Genomic DNA, 27,307 nt, shown 5'->3' on the forward strand with positions numbered 1-27,307 from the left:
AAGCGAGGGTTCTCAGATTCTGTTATTGATACTCTTGTTCAGGCCAGAAAGCCTGTAACTAGAAAAATTTACCACAAAATATGGAAAAAATATATCTGTTGGTGTGAATCTAAAGGATTCCCTTGGGACAAGGTAAAGATTCCTAGGATTCTATCCTTTCTTCAAGAAGGATTGGAGAAAGGATTATCTGCAAGTTCCTTGAAGGGACAGATTTCTGCCTTGTCTGTGTTACTTCACAAAGAGCTGGCAGCTGTGCCAGATGTTCAAGCCTTTGTTCAGGCTCTGGTTAGAATCAAGCCTGTTTACAAACCTTTGACTCCTCCTTGGAGTCTCAACTTAGTTCTTTCAGTTCTTCAGGGGGTTCCGTTTGAACCCTTACATTCCGTTGATATTAAGTTATTATCTTGGAAAGTTTTGTTTTTGGCTGCAATTTCTTCCGCTAGAAGAGTTTCAGAATTATCTGCTCTGCAGTGTTCTCCTCCTTATCTGGTGTTCCATGCAGATAAGGTGGTTTTACGTACTAAACCTGGTTTTCTTCCAAAAGTTGTTTCTAACAAAAACATTAACCAGGAGATAGTCGTGCCTTCTTTGTGTCCGAAACCAGTTTCGAAGAAGGAACGTTTGTTGCACAATTTGGATGTTGTTCGCGCTCTAAAATTCTATTTAGATGCTACAAAGGATTTTAGACAAACATCTTCCTTGTTTGTTGTTTATTCTGGTAACAGGAGAGGTCAAAAAGCAACTTCTACCTCTCTCTCTTTTTGGATTAAAAGCATCATCAGATTGGCTTACGAGACTGCCGGACGGCAGCCTCCTGAAAGAATCACAGCTCATTCCACTAGGGCTGTGGCTTCCACATGGGCCTTCAAGAACGAGGCTTCTGTTGATCAGATTTGTAGGGCAGCGACTTGGTCTTCACTGCACACTTTTTCCAAATTTTACAAGTTTGATACTTTTGCTTCTTCTGAGGCTATTTTTTGGGAGAAAGGTTTTGCAAGCCGTGGTGCCTTCCATTTAGGTGACCTGATTTGCTCCCTCCCTTCATCCGTGTCCTAAAGCTTTGGTATTGGTTCCCACAAGTAAGGATGACGCCGTGGACCGGACACACCTATGTTGGAGAAAACAGAATTTATGTTTACCTGATAAATTACTTTCTCCAACGGTGTGTCCGGTCCACGGCCCGCCCTGGTTTTTTAATCAGGTCTGATAATTTATTTTCTTTAACTACAGTCACCACGGTATCATATGGTTTCTCCTATGCAAATATTCCTCCTTAACGTCGGTCGAATGACTGGGGTAGGCGGAGCCTAGGAGGGATCATGTGACCAGCTTTGCTGGGCTCTTTGCCATTTCCTGTTGGGGAAGAGAATATCCCACAAGTAAGGATGACGCCGTGGACCGGACACACCGTTAGAGAAAGTAATTTATCAGGTAAACATAAATTCTGTTTTTTATTGCTTCTGGTTGCTAGAAGCTTGTTCTTTGGCGTTTTTTCCCATTCCTGAAACTGTCATTTAAGGAATTTGATCAATTTTGCTTTATATATATGTTGTTTTTTCTCTTACATATTGCAAGATGTCTCACGTTGCATCTGAGTCAGAAGATACTACAGGAAAATCGCTGTCAAGTGCTGAATCTACCAAAGCTAAGTGTATCTGCTGTAAACTTTTGGTAGCTATTTCTCCAGCTGTTGTTTGTATTGATTGTCATGACAAACTTGTTAAAGCAGATAATATTTCCTTTAGTAAAGTACCATTGCCTGTTGCAGTTCCTTCAACATCTAAGGTGCAGAATGTTCCTGATAATATAAGAGATTTTGTTTCTGAATCCATAAAGAAGGCTATGTCTGTTATTTCTCCTTCTAGTAAACGTAAAAAATCTTTTAAAACTTCTCTCCCTACAGATGAATTTTTAACTGAACATCATCATTCTGATTCTGATGATTCCTCTGGTTCAGAGGATTCTGTCTCAGAGGTTGATGCTGATAAATCTTCATATTTATTTAAAATGGAATTTATTCGTTCTTTACTTAAAGAAGTCCTAATTGCTTTAGAAATAGAGGATTCTGGTCCTCTTGATACTAAATCTAAACGTTTAAATAAGGTTTTTAAATCTCCTGTAGTTATTCCAGAAGTTTTTCCTGTCCCTGATGCTATTTCTGCAGTAATTTCCAAAGAATGGGATAATTTGGGTAATTCATTTACTCCTTCTAAACGTTTTAAGCAATTATATCCTGTGCCGTCTGACAGACTAGAATTTTGGGACAAGATCCCTAAAGTTGATGGGGCTATTTCTTCCCTTGCTAAACGTACTACTATTCCTACGTCAGATGGTACTTCGTTTAAGGATCCTCTAGATAGGAAAATTGAGTCCTTTCTAAGAAAAGCTTATCTGTGTTCAGGTAATCTTCTTAGACCTGCTATATCTTTGGCTGATGTTGCTGCAGCTTCAACTTTTTGGTTGGAAACTTTAGCGCAACAAGTAACACATCGTGATTCTCATGATATTATTCTTCTTCTTCAACATGCTAATAATTTTATCTGTGATGCCATTTTTGATATTATCAGAGTTGATGTCAGGTTTATGTCTCTAGCTATTTTAGCTAGAAGAGCTTTATGGCTTAAAACTTGGAATGCTGATATGGCTTCTAAATCAACTTTACTTTCCATTTCTTTCCAGGGTAACAAATTATTTGGTTCTCAGTTGGATTCCATTATTTCAACTGTTACTGGTGGGAAAGGAACTTTTTTACCACAGGATAAAAAATCTAAAGGTAAAAACAGGGCTAATAATCGTTTTCGTTCCTTTCGTTTCAACAAAGAACAAAAGCCTGATCCTTCATCCTCAGGAGCAGTTTCAGTTTGGAGACCATCTCCAGTTTGGAATAAATCCAAGCCAGCTAGAAAGGCAAAGCCTGCTTCTAAGTCCACATGAAGGTGCGGCCCTCATTCCAGCTCAGCTGGTAGGGGGCAGGTTACGTTTTTTCAAAGAAATTTGGATCAATTCTGTTCACAATCTTTGGATTCAGAGCATTGTTTCAGAAGGGTACAGAATTGGTTTCAAGTTGAGACCTCCTGCAAAGAGATTTTTTCTTTCCCGTGTCCCAGTAAATCCAGTAAAAGCTCAAGCATTTCTGAAATGTGTTTCAGATCTAGAGTTGACTGGAGTAATTATGCCAGTTCCAGTTCCGGAACAGGGGATGGGGTTTTATTCAAATCTCTTCATTGTACCAAAGAAGGAGAATTCTTTCAGACCAGTTCTGGATCTAAAAATATTGAATCGTTATGTAAGGATACCAACGTTCAAGATGGTAACTGTAAGGACTATCTTACCTTTTGTTCAGCAAGGGAATTATATGTCCACAATAGATTTACAGGATGCATATCTGCATATTCAGATTCATCCAGATCATTATCAGTTTCTGAGATTCTCGTTTCTGGACAAGCATTACCAGTTTGTGGCTCTGCCGTTTGGCCTAGCTACAGCTCCAAGAATTTTTACAAAGGTTCTCGGTGCCCTGCTGTCTGTAATCAGAGAACAAGGTATTGTGGTATTTCCTTATTTGGACGATATCTTGGTACTTGCTCAGTCTTTACATTTAGCAGAATCTCATACGAATCGACTTGTGTTGTTTCTTCAAGATCATGGTTGGAGGATCAATTTACCAAAATGTTCTTTGATTCCTCAGACAAGGGTAACCTTTCTGGGTTTCCAGATGGATTCAGTGTCCATGACTCTGTCTTTAACAGACAAGAGACGTCTAAAGTTGATTACAGCTTGTCGTAACCTTCAGTCACAATCATTCCCTTCGGTAGCCTTATGCATGGAAATTCTAGGTCTTATGACTGCTGCATCGGACGCGATCCCCTTTGCTCGTTTTCACATGCGACCTCTTCAGCTCTGTATGCTGAAGCAATGGTGCAAGGATTACACGAAGATATCTCAATTAATATCTTTAAAACCGATTGTTCGACACTCTCTAACATGGTGGACAGATCACCATCGTTTAATTCAGGGGGCTTCTTTTGTGCTTCCGACCTGGACTGTAATTTCAACAGATGCAAGTCTCACAGGTTGGGGAGCTGTGTGGGGATCTCTGACGGCACAAGGAGTTTGGGAATCTCAGGAGGTGAGATTACCGATCAATATTTTGGAACTCCGTGCAATTTTCAGAGCTCTTCAGTTTTGGCCTCTTCTGAAGAGAGAATCGTTCATTTGTTTTCAGACAGACAATGTCACAACTGTGGCATACATCAATCGTCAAGGAGGGACTCACAGTCCTCTGGCTATGAAAGAAGTATCTCGAATTTTGGTTTGGGCGGAATCCAGCTCCTGTCTAATCTCTGCGGTTCATATCCCAGGTGTAGACAATTGGGAAGCGGATTATCTCAGTCGCCAAACGTTGCATCCGGGCGAATGGTCTCTTCACCCAGAGGTATTTCTTCAGATTGTTCAAATGTGGGAACTTCCAGAAATAGATCTGATGGCGTCCCATCTAAACAAGAAACTTCCCAGGTATCTGTCCAGATCCCGGGATCCTCAGGCGGAGGCAGTGGATGCATTATCACTTCCTTGGAAGTATCATCCTGCCTATATCTTTCCGCCTCTAGTTCTTCTTCCAAGAGTAATCTCCAAGATTCTGAAGGAATGCTCGTTTGTTCTGCTGGTAGCTCCGGCATGGCCTCACAGGTTTTGGTATGCGGATCTTGTCCGGATGGCCTCTTGCCAACCGTGGACTCTTCCGTTAAGACCAGACCTTCTGTCACAAGGTCCTTTTTTCCATCAGGATCTGAAATCCTTAAATTTAAAGGTATGGAGATTGAACGCTTGATTCTTGGTCAAAGAGGTTTCTCTGACTCTGTGATTAATACTATGTTACAGGCTCGTAAATCTGTATCTCGAGAGATATATTATAGAGTCTGGAAGACTTATATTTCTTGGTGTCTTTCTCATCTTTTTTCCTGGCATTCTTTTAGAATACCGAGAATTTTACAGTTCCTTCAGGATGGTTTAGATAAAGGTTTGTCCGCAAGTTCTTTGAAAGGACAAATCTCTGCTCTTTCTGTTCTTTTTCACAGAAAGATTGCTATTCTTCCTGATATTCATTGTTTTGTACAAGCTTTGGTTCGTATAAAACCTGTCATTAAGTCAATTTCTCCTCCTTGGAGTTTGAATTTGGTTCTGGGAGCTCTTCAAGCTCCTCCGTTTGAACCTATGCATTCATTGGACATTAAATTACTTTCTTGGAAAGTTTTGTTCCTTTTGGCCATCTCTTCTGCCAGAAGAGTTTCTGAATTATCTGCTCTTTCTTGTGAGTCTCCTTTTCTGATTTTTCATCAGGATAAGGCGGTGTTGCGAACTTCTTTTGAATTTTTACCTAAAGTTGTGAATTCCAACAACATTAGTAGAGAAATTGTGGTTCCTTCATTATGTCCTAATCCTAAGAATTCTAAGGAGAAATCGTTGCATTCTTTGGATGTTGTTAGAGCTTTGAAATATTATGTTGAAGCTACGAAATCTTTTCGTAAGACTTCTAGTCTATTTGTTATCTTTTCCGGTTCTAGAAAAGGCCAGAAAGCTTCTGCCATTTCTTTGGCATCTTGGTTGAAATCTTTAATTCATCTTGCCTATGTTGAGTCGGGTAAAACTCCGCCTCAGAGAATTACAGCTCATTCTACTAGGTCAGTTTCTACTTCCTGGGCGTTTAGGAATGAAGCTTCGGTTGACCAGATCTGCAAAGCAGCGACTTGGTCCTCTTTGCATACTTTTACTAAATTCTACCATTTTGATGTATTTTCTTCTTCTGAAGCAGTTTTTGGTAGAAAAGTACTTCAGGCAGCGGTTTCAGTTTGAATCTTCTGCTTATGTTTTTCGTTAAACTTTATTTTGGGTGTGGATTATTTTCAGCAGGAATTGGCTGTCTTTATTTTATCCCTCCCTCTCTAGTGACTCTTGTGTGGAAAGATCCACTTCTTGGGTAGTCATTATCCCATACGTCACTAGCTCATGGACTCTTGCTAATTACATGAAAGAAAACATAATTTATGTAAGAACTTACCTGATAAATTCATTTCTTTCATATTAGCAAGAGTCCATGAGGCCCGCCCTTTTTTTGTGGTGGTTATGATTTTGTATAAAGCACAATTATTCCAATTCCTTATTTTATATGCTTTCGCACTTTTTTATCACCCCACTTCTTGGCTATTCGTTAAACTGAATTGTGGGTGTGGTGAGGGGTGTATTTATAGGCATTTTGAGGTTTGGGAAACTTTGCCCCTCCTGGTAGGAATGTATATCCCATACGTCACTAGCTCATGGACTCTTGCTAATATGAAAGAAATGAATTTATCAGGTAAGTTCTTACATAAATTATGTTTTTTTTGGGGGGCATAGTGTTCATTGCCCATTAATATTTTTAATGAGATTGATGCTTAATATTTGACTAGTTTATTTAATCTCTGTTGTGTTAAAGTCCTTGCGCTTGACTTAAGGTATGTTAATCATTGACTCATCTCTTAATGCTTCTGTCTTTCAGAACCATTGTTCCCTGGAAGATATTCCGTCATGCCCTCCATGATGTCCATCCCATTTCCTCTGGGCTGGAAGCCATGGCATTGAAGTCCACCATTGACCTAACTTGTAATGATTACATCTCTGTGTTTGAGTTTGACATATTCACCAGGCTGTTCCAGGTGAGCATTTGATAATTAAACTCTCCTCCTTATCGTTCGTCTGTATGTCAACAATGCAATGCTTTAATTTTTGATGTTGCACTTGTAGCAGTCACTCTGCCTATGCCTTCATCTTAAACTTTCATTGACCTTTTAATTGAAGATTGTTGGAGTTATCATTGTTAGCCCAGTGTTGCTAATACTGCATAGTACATTGGTATAACTCATGCTTGTTCGTTTTTGACAGCCGTGGTCCTCACTCCTCAGGAACTGGAACAGTCTAGCAGTAACACACCCTGGTTATATGGCATTTCTGACATATGATGAAGTCAAGGCAAGGCTTCAGAAATTCATTCATAAACCTGGAAGGTGAGTAAAGAATAAATTATGTTTTTTGTATTCTTTAAAGAATGAGGTTGAATCTAGTTGCCTTGCTTGGCACTTGGCAAGGAGCGAGTTGGGGTAACTTCTGAGTTAATCTGTACAAAGGGGAACTATTTATATGGCTTTGTAGCACAAACATATTATCACAGTAACCTCTCTCATTGCTACATACTTCCCCCTACTCTTTTAGACTTTTACTTCCCTAAGATTATTCCTAAAGATTAAGAAAAAAATTAGGTGCATAGAATAGTGCAGTGCTAGACTACTTCACCCTTGTTTGTAGTTGTACTAGTACCAGAATGCATTTTTAAAATCCATCATTTATTGCAACTCTTCTAAAATAAAAATACTCCTTCAGCAGTCTAGGCTGCCTAGCTTCAGGGTTAGGTAGTATTTGGAGAAGGTTATGAACTCCTCAAATGGAGCTTTTGGTGAAGAACGATGTAGGAGGTATTCGTTTGTTTCTAGTGAGCAGCTAACTGGGTAAAGTGAGCTGCTTTAGTGGTGTCAGAACTAGAGCCCAAGCAATTGTTTAAAGTTTTATACACACACCTCCATAGTCATATATTACTTCTATTCCTGTTCTCTGCAGTTATATTTTCCGTCTGAGCTGCACAAGGTTGGGTCAGTGGGCAATTGGATATGTTACTGGAGATGGGAATATATTGCAGACCATTCCACACAACAAACCACTCTTTCAGGCCCTGATTGATGGATTCAGAGAAGGCTTGTAAGTTGTATGCTTTGTTCTGTTTTTTTTTTCTTTTCTTACTTTAGAACAAAATTATAGCATTGTATGTAATTCAGCCAAAGGCACCTTCTCTACTCAGACTAGCGGCAGCACACATCCAGTTTTATGATACCTTCCTAATTAGGGTACACTTGCTGGTAGGGTTGCCACCTTTCTTGGAAGAAAATACCTGCCATGCTAATTAACATAAATTTGCATAAATAATTAAACAGCATAACTCAAAAACTAAAGCTGATAGGACTGATTTTAAATGCTTATTTGTCTATAACTAGTATTTATCACACTCAGAAGAAGTTTCACTTTGACAGGGGCTTTCTTTCAATATTTATTCTTTATTTTCTACATTGACATGAACCTTAAAAATACTGGCTATGTCGGTAAAATACCGGCTGGGTGGCAACCCTACTTGCTGGTAGGACTGGCTAAGCTATATGTTGGTTAAGATTGGTCCTGATTGGTTTGGTTAAAGGACATGTCCTCTTGGCAGTGGGTAAGAGGAACCTTTGATGCACCATTACTGGCTTCTTAGAAAGAAGGGAGAGGGTACAAGGACTGGGCTGCAGAGTTGGAGGATTTGGCTCAAGTAGACATAGCTGCTTTCTTTCCCTGATTAAACTGTTGGACATGTATGTGCTTAGTGTGGATGTTGGGATGGATTTAGGAACTCTTATATGTTTAAAATTGTATGTACATCAGTCCCTGATTATATGTCAAGTGAGCTGTATTGTGCCTGATAGCAATTTGTGCCATGTGGTGAATTGCGATTGTTATATAGAATTTAGCTCTCTTAACTCTTTCTTTGCTCTTAGCTATTTGTTTCCAGATGGGCGCAATCAGAACCCGGATCTAACAGGCCTTTGTGAGCCAACCCCTCAGGACCACATCAAAGTCACTCAGGTAACTTCAGGCTTTAGATTTCTCGCAGTTGAAAGATTACACAGTACTTTTATGGCTGCACTTCTCTGTACTTGGATTAGGCTTAATAAAACAGGACTATGCAATATGTATGAGCTGTTTTTATATTTATTTTTTAAATTTCGGTGCCAATTACAAATGATCTATATATTGTCTCCATAGGAGCAGTATGAGCTGTACTGTGAGATGGGCTCCACTTTCCAGCTTTGTAAAATCTGTGCGGAAAATGATAAGGATGTGAAGATTGAGCCCTGTGGGCATCTCATGTGCACTTCATGTCTCACCTCTTGGCAGGTAACAAGTGTCCAACACCTGGGAGGGTCAATGACAAAAATATGATTTCTTGACTCTGCTGCAAAATCCAAGCATTGTACAGTTTTTTTATTTTGCTCTTCTTACTTGCCTTCTCTCTCTCTCTCTCTCTCTAGGAATCGGAGGGTCAGGGCTGCCCGTTTTGCCGCTGTGAAATTAAAGGGACAGAGCCTATTGTGGTGGATCCCTTTGACCCCAGAGGAGGTGGGATTGCTGAGCTGCTTCGGCACTGTGCTGACGGAGCTCCTTCCCCTTGTTATGAAGACGATGATGATGAACGTGGAGATGACACGCTCTTCATGATGAAAGAATTGGCTTGTGCCAAGGTGGGTCTAAGTGAAGTTCTTTCAGGGTCATTCTAAAGATTTTATAGAAAGGTTTGTATCCTGTTTTATTCACATCCCAGCATCTGAAATAAGACTAACAGTTTGTTTTGTCATTTATCTTACCCAGGTGGAAAGGCCGCCATCTCCTCTTTCCATGTGCCCCCCATGTTCTCTACCCCCAGTACCGCCCCGTCTAGATCTGTTACCGCAGAGACCTCCCAATCCACCAGGAGCCTGCAGCCCAGCATCCACTTCTAAGGTGAGTTACTCTTTTTATATATTAATGTTATACTTCATAATTGTGTCCATTAGATAGTTAGAAACTTGCTAAATGTCTGTTAGCTTGCTACTGTTTGTGCCATTTTTTTTTAAATCCATTCCTTATGGCGCTCTCACCTGTGTGTCACTTTATTCTTTCATGAACTGACTGACTTGCATATCTTATCCCTTCTTACTGGCTTTTATGATCACCTTGTAGAGCAGGGACAGGCTCATCAGCAAGTAACTTAGTTCTCTCTGTCATTTGGTATATTTGAAGTAAGGGACTGAATTTATTTCAATAATACTATTTTTGTTTTAATGATCAATTTCTTCTAAATTATTCAAACATTTTTCTTTTACAGGCTTCTAGTAGTTTACATCACAAGGACAAACCATTGCCTGTCCCTCCCACACTGCGAGATCTCCCACCTCCTCCACCTCCTGACAGACCGCACTCAATGGTGGGTGATGGCAGGCCCCAGAGGAGACCCCTTCCCTCGACCCCAGCAGAGAAGTCTTCTGGTCGGTCTGCAGACCCATGGCTTACACGATCTGTGCCAAAGGCTCCCACATCTAACTTGAACCCTGGAGATCCCTGGTCAGGGGGTAGAGAACTGACCAACAGACACTCCTTGCCTTTCACATTACCATCCCTTGTGGATGATAGAAGGGACCGGCATGGCAGCACCCAGAGCCTGGACAATACTGGCATTGTAAGTGCTTGACACAGTGCTCATACAGTAGATGTCCTGAATTTTGTGGAATACAGTTAATGTTAGGATCAATTCAGAGGAAGCAGGAGGACATTTTTTATTTTCAGGTCAAGGCTGTGTTTATTTTCAGGTCAAAGCTGTGTTTATTTTCAGGTCAAGGCTGTGTTTATTTTCATAGTCTTATAGTGAGATAAACCAAAATGTTAGTATCCAGAAGTACTCCCTGGTGAAAATGTATTGTTCCATTAATTAATGTTATGAAAAGGGAAGGTTGTTAAATTATCATGTACATGAAAGAGTAGCAATTAAAGGAACAGTATACACTCATTTTCATATAACTGCATGTAATAGACACTACTATAAAGAATAAGATGCACAGATACTGATATAAAAATCCAATATAAAACTGTTTAAAAACTTACTTAGAAGCTCTGTTTAGCTCTGTTGAAAAGGTAGCTGGAAAGCACACTGCAAGTGGGAAATAAGACCCTCCCCCTTCTTTTGCATATGAAAAGACCCTTTACACAAACAGGAGCAAGCTGGAGAAGGTAGCTGACGGTATTCTCATAAAACTTTGGGGCTTGGTTAGGAGTCTGAAAATCAGAGCAATGTTATTTTAAAAATAAGCAAAACTATACATTTAAAAAAAACAAAAAACTTTATTGGCTATAAAAAATAGATCATCTACAAAACATTTATGCAAAGAAAAAAATTAGTGTATAATGTCCCTTTAAGCTTGTTGTTTTTTGTTGTTGTTTTTTTTGCATTAAAAGAAAAGTTACCTTTAAAGATGCTAAATATGTGTTTGTGCACACCTAATACTGTAGTATAGTGATATTGCATGATAGTGACAGCCATAATGCTTGTGTGACTAGACAAGGACAACCTTCCACAAGCAAAAACAAACAAAATGAGTAATGCAGGTTGATTTTCAAACAAAATTTCTTACCCCACTTTAAAAAAAAATAATAATAATAATTGCAAAAATCGATCTTATTAGGTCAATACACACTTTGTTAGAGATTAAAATTTGTTATTGTTCTCCATTGTTTCTATCTTCATTTTTTCTCCCTGATTTTTCCACTACTGTCGCTGAAATCCTTCCTTCTGCTTTCTTTAGAGCGCATCTGTTGAACTGCTGGGAGCATTAGACATTGATGACAACAAAGTGAAAACTTCATCTTCTGCCAACTCAATCTATTCCCTGGCTACTAGGTACAGTGCATATGACACACCACAGGTTTACAGATAATTTCTCAAGCCAAAGTCTTAATGTTGTAATCTGAATGTCAGTGAACCCTTCAGTCTAACTGATCTTGTCTTCTTCATAATCAAATTTATGGCGTACTACATTGATTTCCTTTCAAGTTATGTCATAATAGCTCATGAAGCTAGATGTATTTAGAGACCTGTTAATATTAAAACATCCACTTAGAGACAATAGCTTATCATAATAGGGATGGGTGAACCTTCCTCTTTTCCTTCTATTTTCAGTATCCCAATTTAAAATGCTCTTTTAATACCATTGAAACCGAGGCCCTTTGCTACTTAAAGTGATTGTAAAGTTGAATTACTTAAATCCCAGTATTTAAAAATACCATTATAAACATGTGCACTTTTTAAATCATTAAACTTTACAATTCTTTTTTAAAATTCCTACCTTTTCGTTATGGTAAACTTACCGCAGATCCCCGCATCTCCTTTAGTATTTAGCATATTGATGATGATCTGGCTTCCTCCAATCGTTGTGTACCTCACAAGCTGGATGCCAAAGGGGGCACACAACTATTGGAGGAAGCCTTATCCATCATCAATCTGCTCAATATTAAAGGAGATTCGAGTGGAAGATCGTCGGTGTGTTTACAGTAACAAAAAGGTAAGTATTTATTTAAAAAAGAAGTATAATTGTAAAGTTTAATGACTTAAAGTGCCCATGCTTTTAAGAGTATTTCTTTCCTAAGACATGGAGAGTCCACAACATAATTCCAATTACTAGTGGGATATTCACTCCTGGCCAGCAGGAGGAGGCAAAGAGCACCCCAGCAGGGCTGTTAAGTGTCACTTCCCTTACCCATAACTTTCAATCATTCTCTTTTCCTCTGTCAATGGAGGACGTGAAGTTGGTGTCTAAAGATTTTATTCCTTTTTTTGGGTACTTTTCCCGGGAAGCAAGGATTTGGGTTTAGCTGTGTCCACATCAATCTCTTGAGTAAGAGAGTAGTGGTGGCTTTTAATCAGTTAGAAAGTGGTGAGGTGGTCCTTGCTTTGTTTTCTAACATATTTGCTGCCCTTGGTATAGAAAGCCAGAGTTGGTTACTTTGTTCTTTCTTTTTCTACAGGTCTCTGATAGGAGTATGTCCTTTCACGCCTTGTAAGCCGTCTTCCTGCCTGACAGCTGAGTATGCAGGTAAGTGATTTTGTCTTCTAGTTACTGGGGACTTGAACTTATCAGGACTTTTATTTCTGCATAATTTATTGGGACATATTTAATCCTTGGTAAGGATGGATTTGGGCAGTGTGCAGGCACTTTGTATGTGTGGGAGACTTTGGGGTTAACTTTTCCCTTATATGTGGGATGGTTCCTCAGGCTGAAGGAAATTATTTTAATTTTATTAAAGTGTTTGGGGACAAGTTAAGGTGTTTTTACTTGCTGACTGTGAGAGACTTTGGCCAGTGACCGTTAGTTTAGTGAGTCGGCTGCAAAACTTGCGCTTTCTGTTAATGCGCAATTTTTTTGTGTGCCGCTCATGTGACACCCCGCTTGTACGCTGAGCGGTGTCATTCTCTGCAAGTTGTCAGCTGTGGGAGAATTCGTAGGAGCTTTTTCCTTATTTCTGCTTCTAACGGTGGCGGTAAGGCACTTCAGTATGACTGAGGTGTAGAGGGGAATTTTTTTTTAGGCATATTAGCGTTACTACGCTTTGTAGTATAATCTTCCTTAAAAAGACCGTTACTGCGCTTTGTAGAAATACCAGTTCTATTTAAAGTGACAGAAAATGTCTTTGTCTTCATTTATTTTTGGGATAATACCTGAGCTATAGACACTGAACAGGAGTCTGTTTCATGTGATAAATGTTTGTTTAGAGGCCCAAATTGTTTTACTTATGCAATTTTGCTCCTCATGTTTAGCTCGGACCCTAAAATGTAAAGATAAATTACTCGCTTCTGAGCCTATTGTCTCTCAGGATAATGCTGTTCAGGGTATGCCACAGCTTTCTCCTCAAACGTCCCAAGCCTCTATGGCATCGCATACAGTGCCCTGCGGTTCCTCTCAGCCTCCTGGAGGCGTATTTTTACCTTTAGATTTTGACACTCAGATATCTTCTGCGGTATCTGCGGCTTTATCTGCCTTTCCCATGTTGGGGAAGCGCAAGAGGAAATCTAAGTATATTTCTGACAATAAGGTGACTGTCTCATCCTCTGCTGCGATGGGTGACTTCCCCCATAAGTCGGATGAGGAGGATACCTTGGTAGCTTCTGAGGGTGAGATCTCAGATTCTGAGAGTGTAAATCATTTGACTGATTCTCAAGTAAACTTCAGATTTAAGCTTGAACACCTTTGTTTACTTCTAAAGGAGGTACTGGCTACTTTGGACAACTCAGATTCTTCTGTCGCTGTCAACCCTAAAAAATCTAGTAAACTTAATAAATACTATGATGTTCTTTCCTCTGTGGAAGTGTTTCCTGTCCCAGACCATGTGTCGGAGATCATAGCACAGGAATGGGATAAGCCAGTGATTAATTTTTCCCCGTCTTCTGTTTTTAAAAAGATGTTTACGGTTGCCGACTCCATTCGGGACTCATGGCGCACTATGCCTAAGGTGGAAGAAGCTATTTCTACTCTGGCCAAGAGAACCATGAATTCCTATAGAGGATATCTGTTCTTTTAAGGACCCTATGTACAAAAAGCTGGTGGCCTATTTAAAGAAAATGTACGTTTATCAGGGATTACAATGACAACCTGCTCTTTGTATTTCTACAGTAGCAAGCGCAGCATCTTAGTGATGTGATGCTTTGTCAGAGCTGATTTTAGAGGAGACTCCGTTAGAAGAGATCCAAGACAGGATCAAAGCTCTCAATCTGGCTAATCCCTTTATCTCTGATGCCAACATGCAAGTCATTAGACTGGGAGCCAAGATGTTGGGCCTCACTGTTATAGCCTGCAGGGCTCTGTGGCTAAAATCTTGGTCAGCTGATGTTACCTCCAAGTCCAAACTCCTGTCGCTACCTTACAAGGGCAAGACCCTGTTTGGTCCTGGTCTGGCGGAAATAATATCTGAAATTACGGGTGGAAAGGGGTCTTTTCTACAACAAGACAAGAAGAATATACTTAAGGGGCGTCAAAATTCAAATTTTCATTCCTTTTGTAACTTCAAAATTCTTCCTCTTCCTCCTCCAAGCCAGAGCAGTCCAAGTCCTCTTGGATATCCAATCAGACTTGGAATAAGGGGAAGCAATCAAAGAAGCCTTCATCTGAGACGGCATGAAGGGTTCGCCCCCGGTCTGGTATTGGATCAAGAGGGGGCAGACTTTCTTTTGCGATGTACTGAGTCAACGGATTCATCATAACTTGTGGGATATTGTCCTTCCTTACAGGAAGTAGCAAAGAGAGCACCACAGCAGAGCTGTCTATATAGCTACCCCCTTAACTCCACCCCCAAGTCATTCTCTTTGCTGGCTCTAAGCAGGAAGGGTAAAGAGAAGAGGTGTTAAGCTGTTAGTTTTATTTTATCTTCAATCAATGAAGATTTCTGCCTGGAGGATGATGATCTTAGCATTTGTAACTAAGGTCTACTGCTGTTCCCACATGAGCTGAGGAGTACAGGAAAACTTCAGTGTGAGGAATGGTTTCTTGCTATACAGCAGTGAGGTATGTTCAGTCATATTTTCTGCAGAGACTGTGTTAACTCAGAAAGGCTGACAGTGTCCCCATTAGGGGAAGGGTGAGCAGTAATCCTAGTGTTATCAGAGGCTTTACTAGCTTGCATAAAGGGTTAATTTTTTGTGGGCACTCAGTTCCGAAAACAGAACAGGGGCAAGATTTCTACTCCAATCTGTTTGTGGTTCCCAAAAAAGAGGGAACCTTCAGACCAATTCTAGATCTCAAGATCCTAAACCAATTCCTAAGAGATCCATCCTTCAAGATGGAGACCATTCGGACTATTTTACCAATGATCCAGGAGGGTCAATATATGACTACCGTGGATCTAAAGGATGCGTATCTACACATTCCTATCCACAAAGATCATCACCAGTTCCTCAGGTTTGGCTTTCTGGACAGGCATTACCAGTTTGTGGCTCTTCCCTTCTGGTTGGCCACGGCGCCAAGAATCTTGACAAAGGTGCTAGGGTCCCTTCTGGCGGTCCTAAAGCCGAGGGGCATAGCAGTGGCGCCTTATCTAGACGACATCTTAATTCAAGCATCGACTTTCCAACTTGCCAAGTCTCACACGGACTTAGTGTTGACCTTTCTAAGATTTCATGGGTGAAAGGTGAACGTGAAAAAGAGTTCTCTTATTCCTCTCACAAGAGTTCCATTCCTGGGAACTCTGATAGATTCGGTGGACATGAAAATATTTCTGACGGAGGTCAGGAAATCAAAGATTTTAACCACCTGCCGAGCTCTTCATTCCATTCCTCGGCTGTCAGTGGCTCAGTGTATGGAGGTAATCGGACTTATGGTAGCGGCAATGGACATAGTTCCGTTTGCTCGCTTGCATCTCAGACCACTGCAACTATGCATGCTCAAACAGTGGAATAGGGATTATGCAGATTTATCTCCTCAGATAAATCTGGATCAAGAGACCAGAGACTCTCTTCTTTGGTGGTTGTCACAGGATCACCTGTCCAGGGGAATGTGTTTCCGCAGGCCAGCGTGGGTTATTGTGACGACGGACGCCAGCCTACTGGGCTGGGGTGCAGTCTGGAATTCCCTGAAAGCACAGAGTTTGTGGACTCATGAGGAGGCCCTCCTACCGATAAATATTCTGGAATTAAGAGCGATATTCAATGCTCTTCAGGCGTGGCCTCAGCTGGCTTCAGCCGGATTCATCAGGTTTCAGTCAGACAACATCACGACTGTAGCTTATATCAATCATCAGGGGGGAACATGGAGTTCCTTGGCGATGATAGAGGTTTCCAGGATAATCCGATGGGCAGAGACTCACTCTTGCCATCTATCAGCGATCTATATCCCAGGGGTGGAGAACTGGGAGGCAGATTTTCTAAGTCGTCAGACTTTTCATCCGGGGGAGTGAGAGCTCCATCCGGAGGTGTTTGCTCAACTGGTTCAGCTATGGGGCACACCAGAATTGGATCTGATGGCGTCTCGTCAGAACGCCAAACTTCCTCGTTACGGATCCAGGTCAAGGGATCCTCAGGCAGTACTGATAGATGCTCTAGCAGTACCCTGGTCGTTCAACTTGGCTTATGTGTTTCCACCATTCCCTCTCCTTCCACGTCTGATTGCCAGAATCAAACAGGAGAGAGCTTCGGTGATTTTGATAGCGCCTGCGTGGCCACGCAGGACTTGGTATGCAGACCTGGTGGACATGTCATCTCTTCCACTGAGACGGGACCTTTTGTTTCAAGGTCCATTCAGGCATCCAAATCTAATTTCTCTGCAACTGACTGCTTGGAGATTGAACGCTTGATTCTATCAAAGCGGGGTTTCTCTGAGTCAGTCATAAATACCTTGATTCAGGCTCAAAAGCCTGTTACCAGGAAAATTTATCATAAGATACGGCGTAAATATCTTTTTTGGTGCGAATCCAAAGGCTTCTCCTAGAGTAAAATCAGGATTCCTAGGATTTTGTCTTTTCTCCAAGAGGGATTGGAGAAAGGATTATCAGCTAGTTCCCTAAAGGGACAGATATCTGCTCTGTCTATTTTGTTGCACAAGCGTCTGGCAGATGTTCCAGACGTTCAGGCTTTTTGTCAGGCTTTAGTTAGAATTAAGCCTGTGTTTAAACTTATTGCTCCGCCATGGAGTCTAAATTTAGTTCTTAGAGTTCTTCGGGGGTTCCGTTGGAACCCATGCATTCCATAGATATTAAGCTTTTATCTTGGAAAGTTTTGTTCCTAGTTGTTATCTCTTCAGCTCGAAGAGTTTCTGAACTATCTGCATTACAATGTGACTCTCCTTATCTTGTGTTCCATGCTGATAAGGTGGTCTTAAGTACCAAGCCTGGGTTCCTACCTAAGGTTGTTACTAACAGGAATATCAATCAAGAAATTGTTGTTCCTTCTCTGTGTCCTAATCCTTCTTGTAAGAAGGAACGTCTGTTGCACAACTTGGACGTGGTTCGTGCTTTGAAATTTTATTTGCAGGCAACCAAAGATTTTCGTCAAACATCTTCTTTGTTTGTTATCTATTCTGGAAAGAGTAGGGGTCAAAAGGCTACGGCGACTTCTCTTTCCTTTTAGCTGAAAAGCATCATCCGTTTGGCTTATGAGACTGCTGGACAGCAGCCTCCTGAAAGGATTACAGCTCATTCTACTAGAGCGGTAGCTTCCACATGGGCTTTTAAAAATGATGCTTCTGTTGAACAGATTTGTAAGGCTGCGACTTGGTCGTCGCTTCATGCCTTTTCAAAATTTTATAAATTTGATACTTTTGCTTCTTCGGAGGCTATTTTTGGGAGAAAGGTTTTGCAAGCAGTGGTGCCTTCCGTTTAGGTTCCTGTCTTGTCCCTCCCTTCATCCGTGTCCTAAAGCTTTTTTATTGGTATCCCACAAGTTAGGATGAATCCGTGGACTCGGTACATCATGCAAAAGAAAACAAAATTTATGCTTACCTGATAAATTTCTTTCTTTTGCGATGTACCGAGTCCACGGCTCGCCCTGTCTATTCAAGACAGATAGTATTTTTTATGTAAACTTCAGTCACCTCTGCACCTTATAGTTTCTCCTTTTCTTCCTTGGCCTTCGGTCGAATGACTGGGGGGTGGAGTTAAGAGGGGAGCTATATAGACAGCTCTGCTGTGGTGCTCTCTTTGCTACTTCCTGTCAGGAAGGACAATATCCCACAAGTTAGGATGAATCCATGGACTCGGTACATCGCAAAAGAAAGAAATTTATCAGGTAAGCATAAATTTTGTTTTTCCATTTCCCTTCGGCTGAATGACTGGTGGTTATGGGTAAGGGAAGTGACAACAGCTCTGCTGGCGTGTTGGTTGCCTCCTCCTGTTGGCCAGGAGTGAATATCCCACTAGTTATTGGAATGATGTTGTGGACTCTCCGTGTCCGGAATGAAAGAAATTCATCAGGTAAGCATAAATTTTGTTTTTTTAAAATACTGGGCTTTAAATCATTCAACTTTACAATCACTTTAATGTGTAACAACTTTCTTATGGACTTCCACTGCTAGTACTTCCCTTATAAACTCCTCTGTGACAGTGTTTTTAAACCAGTGTGCCGCGAGAGATCCTCAGGTGTGCCACGGCAGACTGACAACAGTGTGACATTGTTTTAAAATTTTCAAATAAGATGTATATATTTTTTCTGAAACCCCCCTCTCATTTGAAGGCCCCCTGTATCATGTGACAGCCATCAGCCAATCACAGACTAGTATACGTATACACTGTGAATTTATGCACATGCTCAGTTGGAGGTGGTGCCTCATAATATGTGCATATACAAAGATTATGAAGTAAATTGGAAAGTCTCTTAAAACTGCATGCTCTATCTGAATCATGAAAGTTTAATTTTGGCTTAAATGTCCCTTTAAAGGATCATTAATTACAGTAGAATTGCATAATAACAAGAGCATAATACAACACAATGCAATAGCACTTACTATGATTTGCAAATAAGCATTAGATTTTTTTTTTTAAGTCTTTTTCAATTTGTCAATCCCATGCATCATGTGGCAACAATCAACCAATCCCTTACTCATATATGTATGCGCTGTGAACTGCACATGCTCAGAAGCTGGTGCCTCTGAAAGTGTGCATATGAAAAGACTGAACAATTTGTTTATGGAAGTAAATTGCTTGCTCTATCTGAATCATGAAAGATTGATTTTGACTTTAGTGTCCCATTTAAATGCGTATATAGCACCTCAGACAGCTGGCTAGTCAGGGGAGCAGGTGAATACTGTACCCCTCATGATAAAATATTTATCCACACCCAGGCCATTCTCAATGTATCTCATTTATTACATTTTTATAGCATAATACATATGTGTGTATATATTATTATACTTTGATGTTTTTTCCTGTACTGAGGCTTGTGAGATGTGTGAATGAACAGGTATAAGGCCAGGCACACGCCCAGTCCGATTCTTGCTTGTGTCAAAGTTGGGGGCTGCAGGATGCCATATATGGTAGGACATTCCATGCCATCTTAACGGCACTAAAGCCCACTGCTCTTAGGACGGCCTGGAATGTCCTAACAGCGGGAAGGAGCTAATATATGTTGTGTTATACCTGTGTTTTTTCTCCGTTCTAAGAAGAACCCCATCCTTATTCATTCTAGTGGTCTTCAAAAGAGTCAACTGATGCGTCATTCTCAGGCTGTGACTCAGACTTAAATGGTTCTGGTTTCAGTTAAATCTGAAAATGTTGGAAGTTGCTTAAGTATGTGCTAAATAATTGACAAGAAATTGTAGAGTGTAAAAAGCAGATATGATCTTTACAATTACATCAGTCATAGCATATATATACATAGCTAAGTGGGCAAGAACAGAAGTTTGTTTGATTCTGATGGTTTGATAGCATGTACCGGTAATCCCCAAATGTTTATGAATGATTGGAAACTGTGTAACTACAAGATTTTTCTGCAGCCTTACAATGAATTAACAAAGAGATTGATTTAGATTTTTTTGCATGTAGCAAACAAACAAATTGACCTCAGTTTCCTTATACGTTGTTTTCATCCTCCAGTCTAGTAAATATACTTTCTTCAGTATATAAAGTGAAAACAGTTTTTCCTATAAAGGTGTCTTGCTACTGTGGTTTAGAGTGCTTTAAACTGAGCTTTTTATATCACATACCCTATATCCTCCCTCAGACCTTTTGCTGTGACAAAGCCCTTGATGGGTGATCATTCAGACAGTGGCGATGACACAGAGTATATGTGCCCTTCTTCCCGGCCTGTGATTTCTGGAGCAGCATCTAAACTTGAAACAAAGCGCCCGTTGGAGATTCTTGCCAGCATGAGGTAAGTGAACACATAAGTCAAACCTGGTCTTTTGTATGGGCAGAGTAACTCCGTTTTGAATTGAAACTAGTAAAGAAGTTACAGTAAATAACTTGCATGAATGTCTGCTGTTTGTCTACCTGCTTGGAAGCAGAAAATGGCTGAGTATAATGACTCCTACATTAGTTTGTTGTACAGGCCCAACATACTACTGGTTAATATGTCCCTTTAAATGCGTCTCCAGTATGTGTATTAAAAGGCTATGCATCCTGATTGAGGATTCGGAGGTCACTTATGCCTTTAACTGCTACTGTTGCTATCTGCTGTTCTGAAGAGTATTCTTTATGCTTTATCCCTCTATTTTTGCATTACTGGTTCTAGCATGCTGTGTTTAACCTCCTTAAATGGGTTAAACACTTAGGCTAAGTCCTTCTTTGGAGTCACAATTATTGGAGTGGCGTGGCATGCATGAATGGCTGGCACAGTTAGGCAACTATCACCAACGGTTTCCTACACATGAGCGACAGTGCTGACCTGTGCAGTGCTTTAGGTTTGTGTTAAACACAGCTAGAATCAGTAAAGCAAAAGTTACCCGCTCTAATGAATCATAGCATGTGCTTTTTACTGTACAATTTCCCTTTATTAAATGTGATTAATTCTAATTGGGAAATAAAGGACATAGCAACAGATTATTGGCCAAAATGCTGTATAGTTAATACGTGTTTTTCTTCTTAAACAGGAAGAGTCCACAGCTGCATTCATTACTTTTGGGTATTCAGAACCTGGCCACCAGGAGGAGGCAAATACACCCCAGCCAAAGGCTTAAATACCTCCCCCACTTCCCTCATCCCCCAGTCATTCTTTGCCTTTCGTCACAGGAGGTTGGCAGAGAAGTGTCAGTAAATTGAAGATAGTCTCTAATGCAGGTTAGTACTCTTCGAAATGGGACTGGAGTTTTAAGTAATCCTATCAGCCTCTCAGTGAGAGCATGAATGAAGGTTAGAGACCGCAGATGCAGGGAGCGTCTTTCTGCTAAATCATCCCGACTCATATTAACAGCTCCTAGGCAATCAACGTTGACGAGTTTCTCTGCCTGCTTTATTCACTCAAGTCCATGTCAGAAGCGAGGCTACTATCTGTCACACTTCAAGGTCCGTGTTCCTGTTCCACGGCATAGATTCTGGTAAGATCGTTTCATTTTATTTTGATATGTGAATGTAATGTTAACGAAAGAAGTCAGGGTCCCAGTAGGACTCCTTTATCTTACGGAATTAAGGGTTAATATCTCCTGAGGGGGTTATGGAACAGGGGGGGACTTTAATCTGCCCCCGAGGATTCCATGTCCTGTAAAGACGCGTGCCCCAGAACCTTCCTTTGCTACGCAAGCAGGTGTCCCTATGGCTGTTACTCCTCCGGAAGACGACTTGTTTCCTCCAGATGTAACAGCACGGTTCCGCATGGCCATATCAATGGCACTGGCACATTTTATATCTCCCAAGAGAAGTATTTTTAAGATACTGTGAACAGGGCCTGTTGGGCATGAGATCGCTTGATTTAGTTCGGCCTTCTGGGGAAGCGATATTCTCTGAGGCTTCAGGGGCCCAACCCTTGGGCCGGGGTCGTCCATCGATCCGACGGGGGAACATTTTGGCTTCCGTTATAGACTCGCACGTCTTCGTGTTCATCTAAGGCATGTTTTGGGCGGTGCTGGAGGATTCCAGTCCTAGTGGGCCGCGGGATCCTCGGTCTTCTGTGCCGGATGGCAAACTGGGTTAGACGTATGGGGATGAAGCCAATCTCCTTGACGTCTCCGTTATTATTTTCTTTTAAGTATCTGTTCCAGTTCTGAGCTTGGGAGAATGGGGCCTCTGATCGGCTGGTCTAGTTAGCGTGCCCATTCTCCTTGGGCGTTTACCCATAGGTGCTTCCTTCATTTTATTTGATCCAGTTAGGATGTGTTTGATTTGTTTTAAGAAGCTCATGTATGTTATAATTTTCCGTTTTGGAAACGTTTCTTTTCTGGAACTGATACTTGCGATTTTGTGGTTGTGTGGACACTTCCTTGGTAGTTGTACATCACTATATAAAGACATAGTTATGTTTAAAATTTATGTTATCGATCCCTGTGGGGACCTTGGGCAGTTTCAGAGTGTTCTCATACCAGGCCGGTTATGGTCGAGCGCTAGCTGCTGTTCCTTACGGTTCATGTCACCCACATGGTGCCGGTGTGCTGGCTATCCTGTCAGGTGCTGGATGTTCACTTTGTCCTAATGTTGAGGGTTCCGGGCTCGGATCCTGCTAATGCTTCATCGTAGGTTCTGGAGGTCCTTTGGACTTGGAAACAAAGTTCTCCAATCCCATATAGTTTGGATGACCTCTGGACGTCTGGGGTACCAGATTGGATGGCGATTTTCGTTTTCTCTCTTGGTATTTTCTGGATGTCTGTTCTTGTGGTCTAGTCGCATTACCTCTCGTAGGTTGCTGGGGCTGCTTTTTCCCTTCTTGGGTGCTCCAGTCGTCTGTGTCTGGAAGTTCGGGCATGTCCTTCCTTTTCAGTATCTCGCTCGCTCTCGTATATGTGAGCGCAGGGGTTTGGGTTACTCCTGTTTCTTCCCTGTCAATTTTCCCTGGTCAGCTTGTCTTCCAGGAGTTGTGAGGCTCCCACCGTTATTCTTTGTGCGGTACAGGATTTCTGGGAGACTGATCCTGTAAGGATTTTTGGAGATTATGTCGTCTTCTCAACCTAAGGGCTGGTTTGGAGCCTGTCCCTTGTGATCTTTGTGGTCTTTAGACTCTGAGGTTTTGCCCTTCGACCCTCTTGGAGATCTCGCTCTTTGGGCTTGCGAGCAGAGGGTCCTGGGTTCAGATCCACCTCTGTGTGCTGGTTGCCATCTTCTTAGGCCTGTTGAGATGGGTTTTTTTTAGGCTCTGAGTCTATTGCAAGTGTCCAATGTCCAAAGACATTGGGATGTGGGATACACTGCCCAGGGTGCACTTCTCCGTATGAGGCAGCTTGATGGTTTCTCAGGGGGGTTAGAACATTTGCCCGGCCCCGTTTCTGGGGGTCTGGCTTATGGCCATCTCTCTTGCCTGAGATTTCGTGGTCCAGAATCTGGATTTGGTCCTGGGTGGTTTAGTTTTCTACCCTTGTCCCTCCAGGGGGGTCGGTTTTGTCTCTGATGGGAGATTTGGCAACTGCCTGATAGTTTTACTGTCTCTCAGGCAGGTTCCTACTATGTCGTCAGGGGCAGCTATTGCACCTTGATGTGGGTTTGTGGTTGTTTGTATCAACTGAGCTGGCGGTAATGGCCGAATGGTCTCTTCTCAATGGTATAATTTTTACAGTTTCTCTACATCCTCTTCTCCATGCCTATGGCTGGGGATGCGGTTTTCTTATGTTTGTTCTCCTTTGGGCAGGTTTTGGATGTATCACAGTATCCGTTGAGGCCCCAAGGGTCCTTCTCTACTCGTTTCCGAGGGGTTCCTCCCTTCCTTGCGTACACAAGGTCATGGGGCTGGATCTGGTACTAGGACACTGTAGTTCAGTGCTCTATCTTTCTTTTTGGGAGTGTTTCTTCTTTAGGGAAGGGAGCTGTGTAGGGGTTCTGGAACCCAAGCACGCAGTTTGTCATGGCTTTGTGGTAGCATGTCAGATTTAAGTAACAGTCAAAGTTGTTCTCCCATGGGTTTCGTTTCCTCTTAGGCCCCTCTTTTCTCTTCCTGAGGTCTGGTTTGGAGATTTTTGTATTCTCTGTCTTCGGTCGTTGCCAGCCTTTTGGGATGGGTCCGTTACCTCAGAGTGGGGGTCAGGGATCTGTCTGCTCTGTTGAGTCTTGACCGTTTACTTTCAGATCATCCTGTTCTCCTACCTTCAGTGGGGGGTTCTTGCTGTCCATTCCTCCACTGGTTGCATTTGTTGATGGTGTTGGACGCTTTTCGAGGATCTGGATTCTTCCTGGACGGGTGTTGCAGATATATTTCAGTATTTCTCTGTGGGATGGTGTCCCACAATGGCTTAGTGTCAGCTTGCTGCCTTGAGTCTCGACCTTGTGAGTTCTTGTTCAGAGGTTGCTCTGTGTTCTCACAGAGAGCCTTTTTTATCTTCTAGGACAGTTAGCCTACCTATGTTTGATTAGTTTTACCTATGTTTAATTAGAATTAGCGGTTGTGTCGGCTAGACTATGGTACAGTGGGGAGCTTGCAGCTTCCTTGGAGCACCGTAAGTTCTATGGTGCTGTGTCATGGTTCTGAGGGTGGACCTTCCTCGTGATTGCTCTTTCATAGATGTGGAGTTAATCTCTGGTCCTTGTCCTTCTAGGGAGTTCATTTCCCTGGCCGGTGGTCTTGTAGCAACCTTGGGTTCGCTTTAGTCCTTTTGAGTTTTCTTCTTACCCTTGTTGGTGGTCCTTTGGATCTCTTATTGGGTCCTCTGTTCTCCCCCACGGGGATAGAGGGAGATTCTCTTCCTTCGGGTTGGGGGTACGTTTCGTGGGAGCCAAGAGCCGCGGGGCTTGGCTCCTCGGAGGCCTTTGTGATCCCTGGACTCTAGGGGTTCTGAGTGGTCTCTAGCACGGCTTTGCATATTGTTTAACTGATGGGCAGTTACTTGGTCCTTCACGGGTTTGACCCCTTGTTTTCTAGTGATACAGTTTTTTTATCGGGTCTTGGGTAATTTCAGTCTGTGGTGCCGTTCGAAGGGGCCGCCTTCTGTACCCGCCCTTTGTTTGCATTCAGTGTCCTCTATAGCTTGGGAATTGTTTTCCCAAAAGTAATGAATGCAGCTGTGGACTCTTCCCATTTAAGAAGAAAAACTTAAATTATGCTTACCTGATGATAATTTTCTTTTCTTCTGACGGCTCCCCGCCCGCGTTTTATCTATGGGGCGGCCGTATTTTTTGTTCTTCTGGCACCTTTTTCACCCTGATATTTCTCCTACTGTTCCTTTGTTACCTTGGCAGAATGACTGGGGGGGATGAGGGAAGTGGGGGAGGTATTTAAGCCTTTGGCTGGGGTGTCTGCTTCCTCCTGGTGACCAGGTTCTGAATTCCCAAAAGTAATGAATGCAGCTGTGGACTCTTCCCGTCAGAAAAAAAGAGAATGATCAGGTTAGCATAATTTAAGTTTTTTCCTCCATGTAGACAGGATAACTTGGAATGATTAAAGTTGCTCCTCGGGGTTGTAAAGAATTAAAGTATGTCTGACATGAAAAACATCCTTTTTGCTTTATCTGTGCATACGTGCTGCCTTTGCTATTAGCAGTTACAGGCTGAGCGAGAAATGGTTATATTTTCTGTTATTATCATGGTACAAATCTAAAGAAGCAGAAGGGGCTTCACTTCCTTTTGTTCTGCACTTCCTATTTTACTCTCAGGCATTGTGACAGCACATGAAGCAGGAGATGATTCATTACCAGTCGGTTAATATTAAGACATCACTTGGAAAAATGCAGAAACTTCAAACAAACTACTGAACAGAGCATCCTTCCTACTTCAGCCCACATCCATTTACATCCAATTTTTCTCTTTTATTTTCCTCTTGGACTAGTGTATGGATTCTTATCACATATAAACAGTTCTTCCCCAGTTTATGTGAGCTTACTAGGGTAACTCCATGCTTCCTCGTGCAGCTCGATGATCCCTCGATGTCACATTCATGTGACCTTTCAAGGGTTACTTCATACCTCCTTATGTGCCTCTGAGCCCTTCATATTACATATATGTGAACTTAGAAAGGTCACTCCATACCTTCTCATGTGCGCCTCTATATGCCCTCCATATTGCATTCATGTGAACTTACAAGGGTCACTCCATACCTCCTCATGTGCGCCTCTATGAGCCCTCTATTTACATTCATGTGAACTTACAAGGATCACTCCATACCTTCTTATGTGCCTCTATGAGCTCTCCATATTACATTCATGAGAACTTACAAAGGTCCCTTAATACCTTCTAATGTGCCTCTGAGCCCTCCGTATTACATTCATGTGAACTTACAAGGGTCACTCCATACCTTCTAATGTGTGCCTCTGAGCCCTCCATATTACATTCATGTGAACTTACAAGGGTCACTCCATACCTTCTCATGTGTGCCTCTATGAGCTCTCCATATTACATTCATGAGAACTTACAAAGGTCCCTTAATACCTTCTAATGTGCCTCTGAGCCCTCCTTATTACATTCATGTGAACTTACAAGGGTCACTCCATACCTTCTAATGTGTGCCTCTGAGCCCTCCGTATTACATTCATGTGAACTTACAAGGATCACTCCATACCTTCTCATGTGCGCCTCTATCAGTCCTTCATATTACATTCATGTGAATTTACAAGGGTCACTATATACCTTCTCATGTGCGCCTCTATCAGTCCTTCATATTACATTCATGTGAACTTACAAGGGTCACTTCTTACCTCCTCGTGTGCTTCTCTATACGCTCTCCATGTTGCATTCAGGTAAACTTACACGGGTAACCCCATACATTCTCATGTGCGTCTAAGCCCTCCAGGTTACATTCATGTTAACTTTCAAAAGGGTCACTCCTTACATCCTCATCTGTGCTTGTCTGTGAGCTCTCCATTTTGCATTTATGTGAACTTACAAGGGTCACTCCATGCATTCTTGAGGTGGATGCTGGAGTGTGCACCATATTCTTATTTCTATAACCATAAATTCCAAAAACAACTCCACAGCGATTATGCTTCTTCGAGAATACAGAATGGTTGTTGAAGGCCTCATTTCCTTTTTACGGACCCTAGAGGGCACTTTTAGTAGTTTTTCATTTCTTATAATCAGTAATTTTTTGTGAAACAAACCACTATTTCACTCAAAGCCATGA

At 41.7% G+C, this 27,307-nt stretch overlaps 1 protein-coding gene across 1 annotated transcript in view; it reads left to right on the top strand.

Annotated features, from left to right (window-relative positions):
• Positions 1–27,307, top strand: part of CBL (Cbl proto-oncogene) — a 171,556-nt gene that overhangs the window by 58,138 nt on the left and 86,111 nt on the right. The window contains exons 4-13 of the mRNA XM_053691356.1: positions 6,536–6,692; positions 6,919–7,040; positions 7,648–7,785; positions 8,616–8,703; positions 8,884–9,015; positions 9,150–9,359; positions 9,487–9,618; positions 9,983–10,333; positions 11,454–11,548; positions 20,345–20,494. Coding sequence (XP_053547331.1) covers positions 6,536–6,692; positions 6,919–7,040; positions 7,648–7,785; positions 8,616–8,703; positions 8,884–9,015; positions 9,150–9,359; positions 9,487–9,618; positions 9,983–10,333; positions 11,454–11,548; positions 20,345–20,494 — 1,575 coding nt within the window. The remainder of the gene's footprint in view (positions 1–6,535; positions 6,693–6,918; positions 7,041–7,647; positions 7,786–8,615; positions 8,704–8,883; positions 9,016–9,149; positions 9,360–9,486; positions 9,619–9,982; positions 10,334–11,453; positions 11,549–20,344; positions 20,495–27,307) is intronic.

This window comes from Bombina bombina, chromosome 8 (genome assembly GCF_027579735.1).
Source record: "Bombina bombina isolate aBomBom1 chromosome 8, aBomBom1.pri, whole genome shotgun sequence".
NCBI classification, from domain to species: Eukaryota; Metazoa; Chordata; class Amphibia; order Anura; family Bombinatoridae; genus Bombina; species Bombina bombina.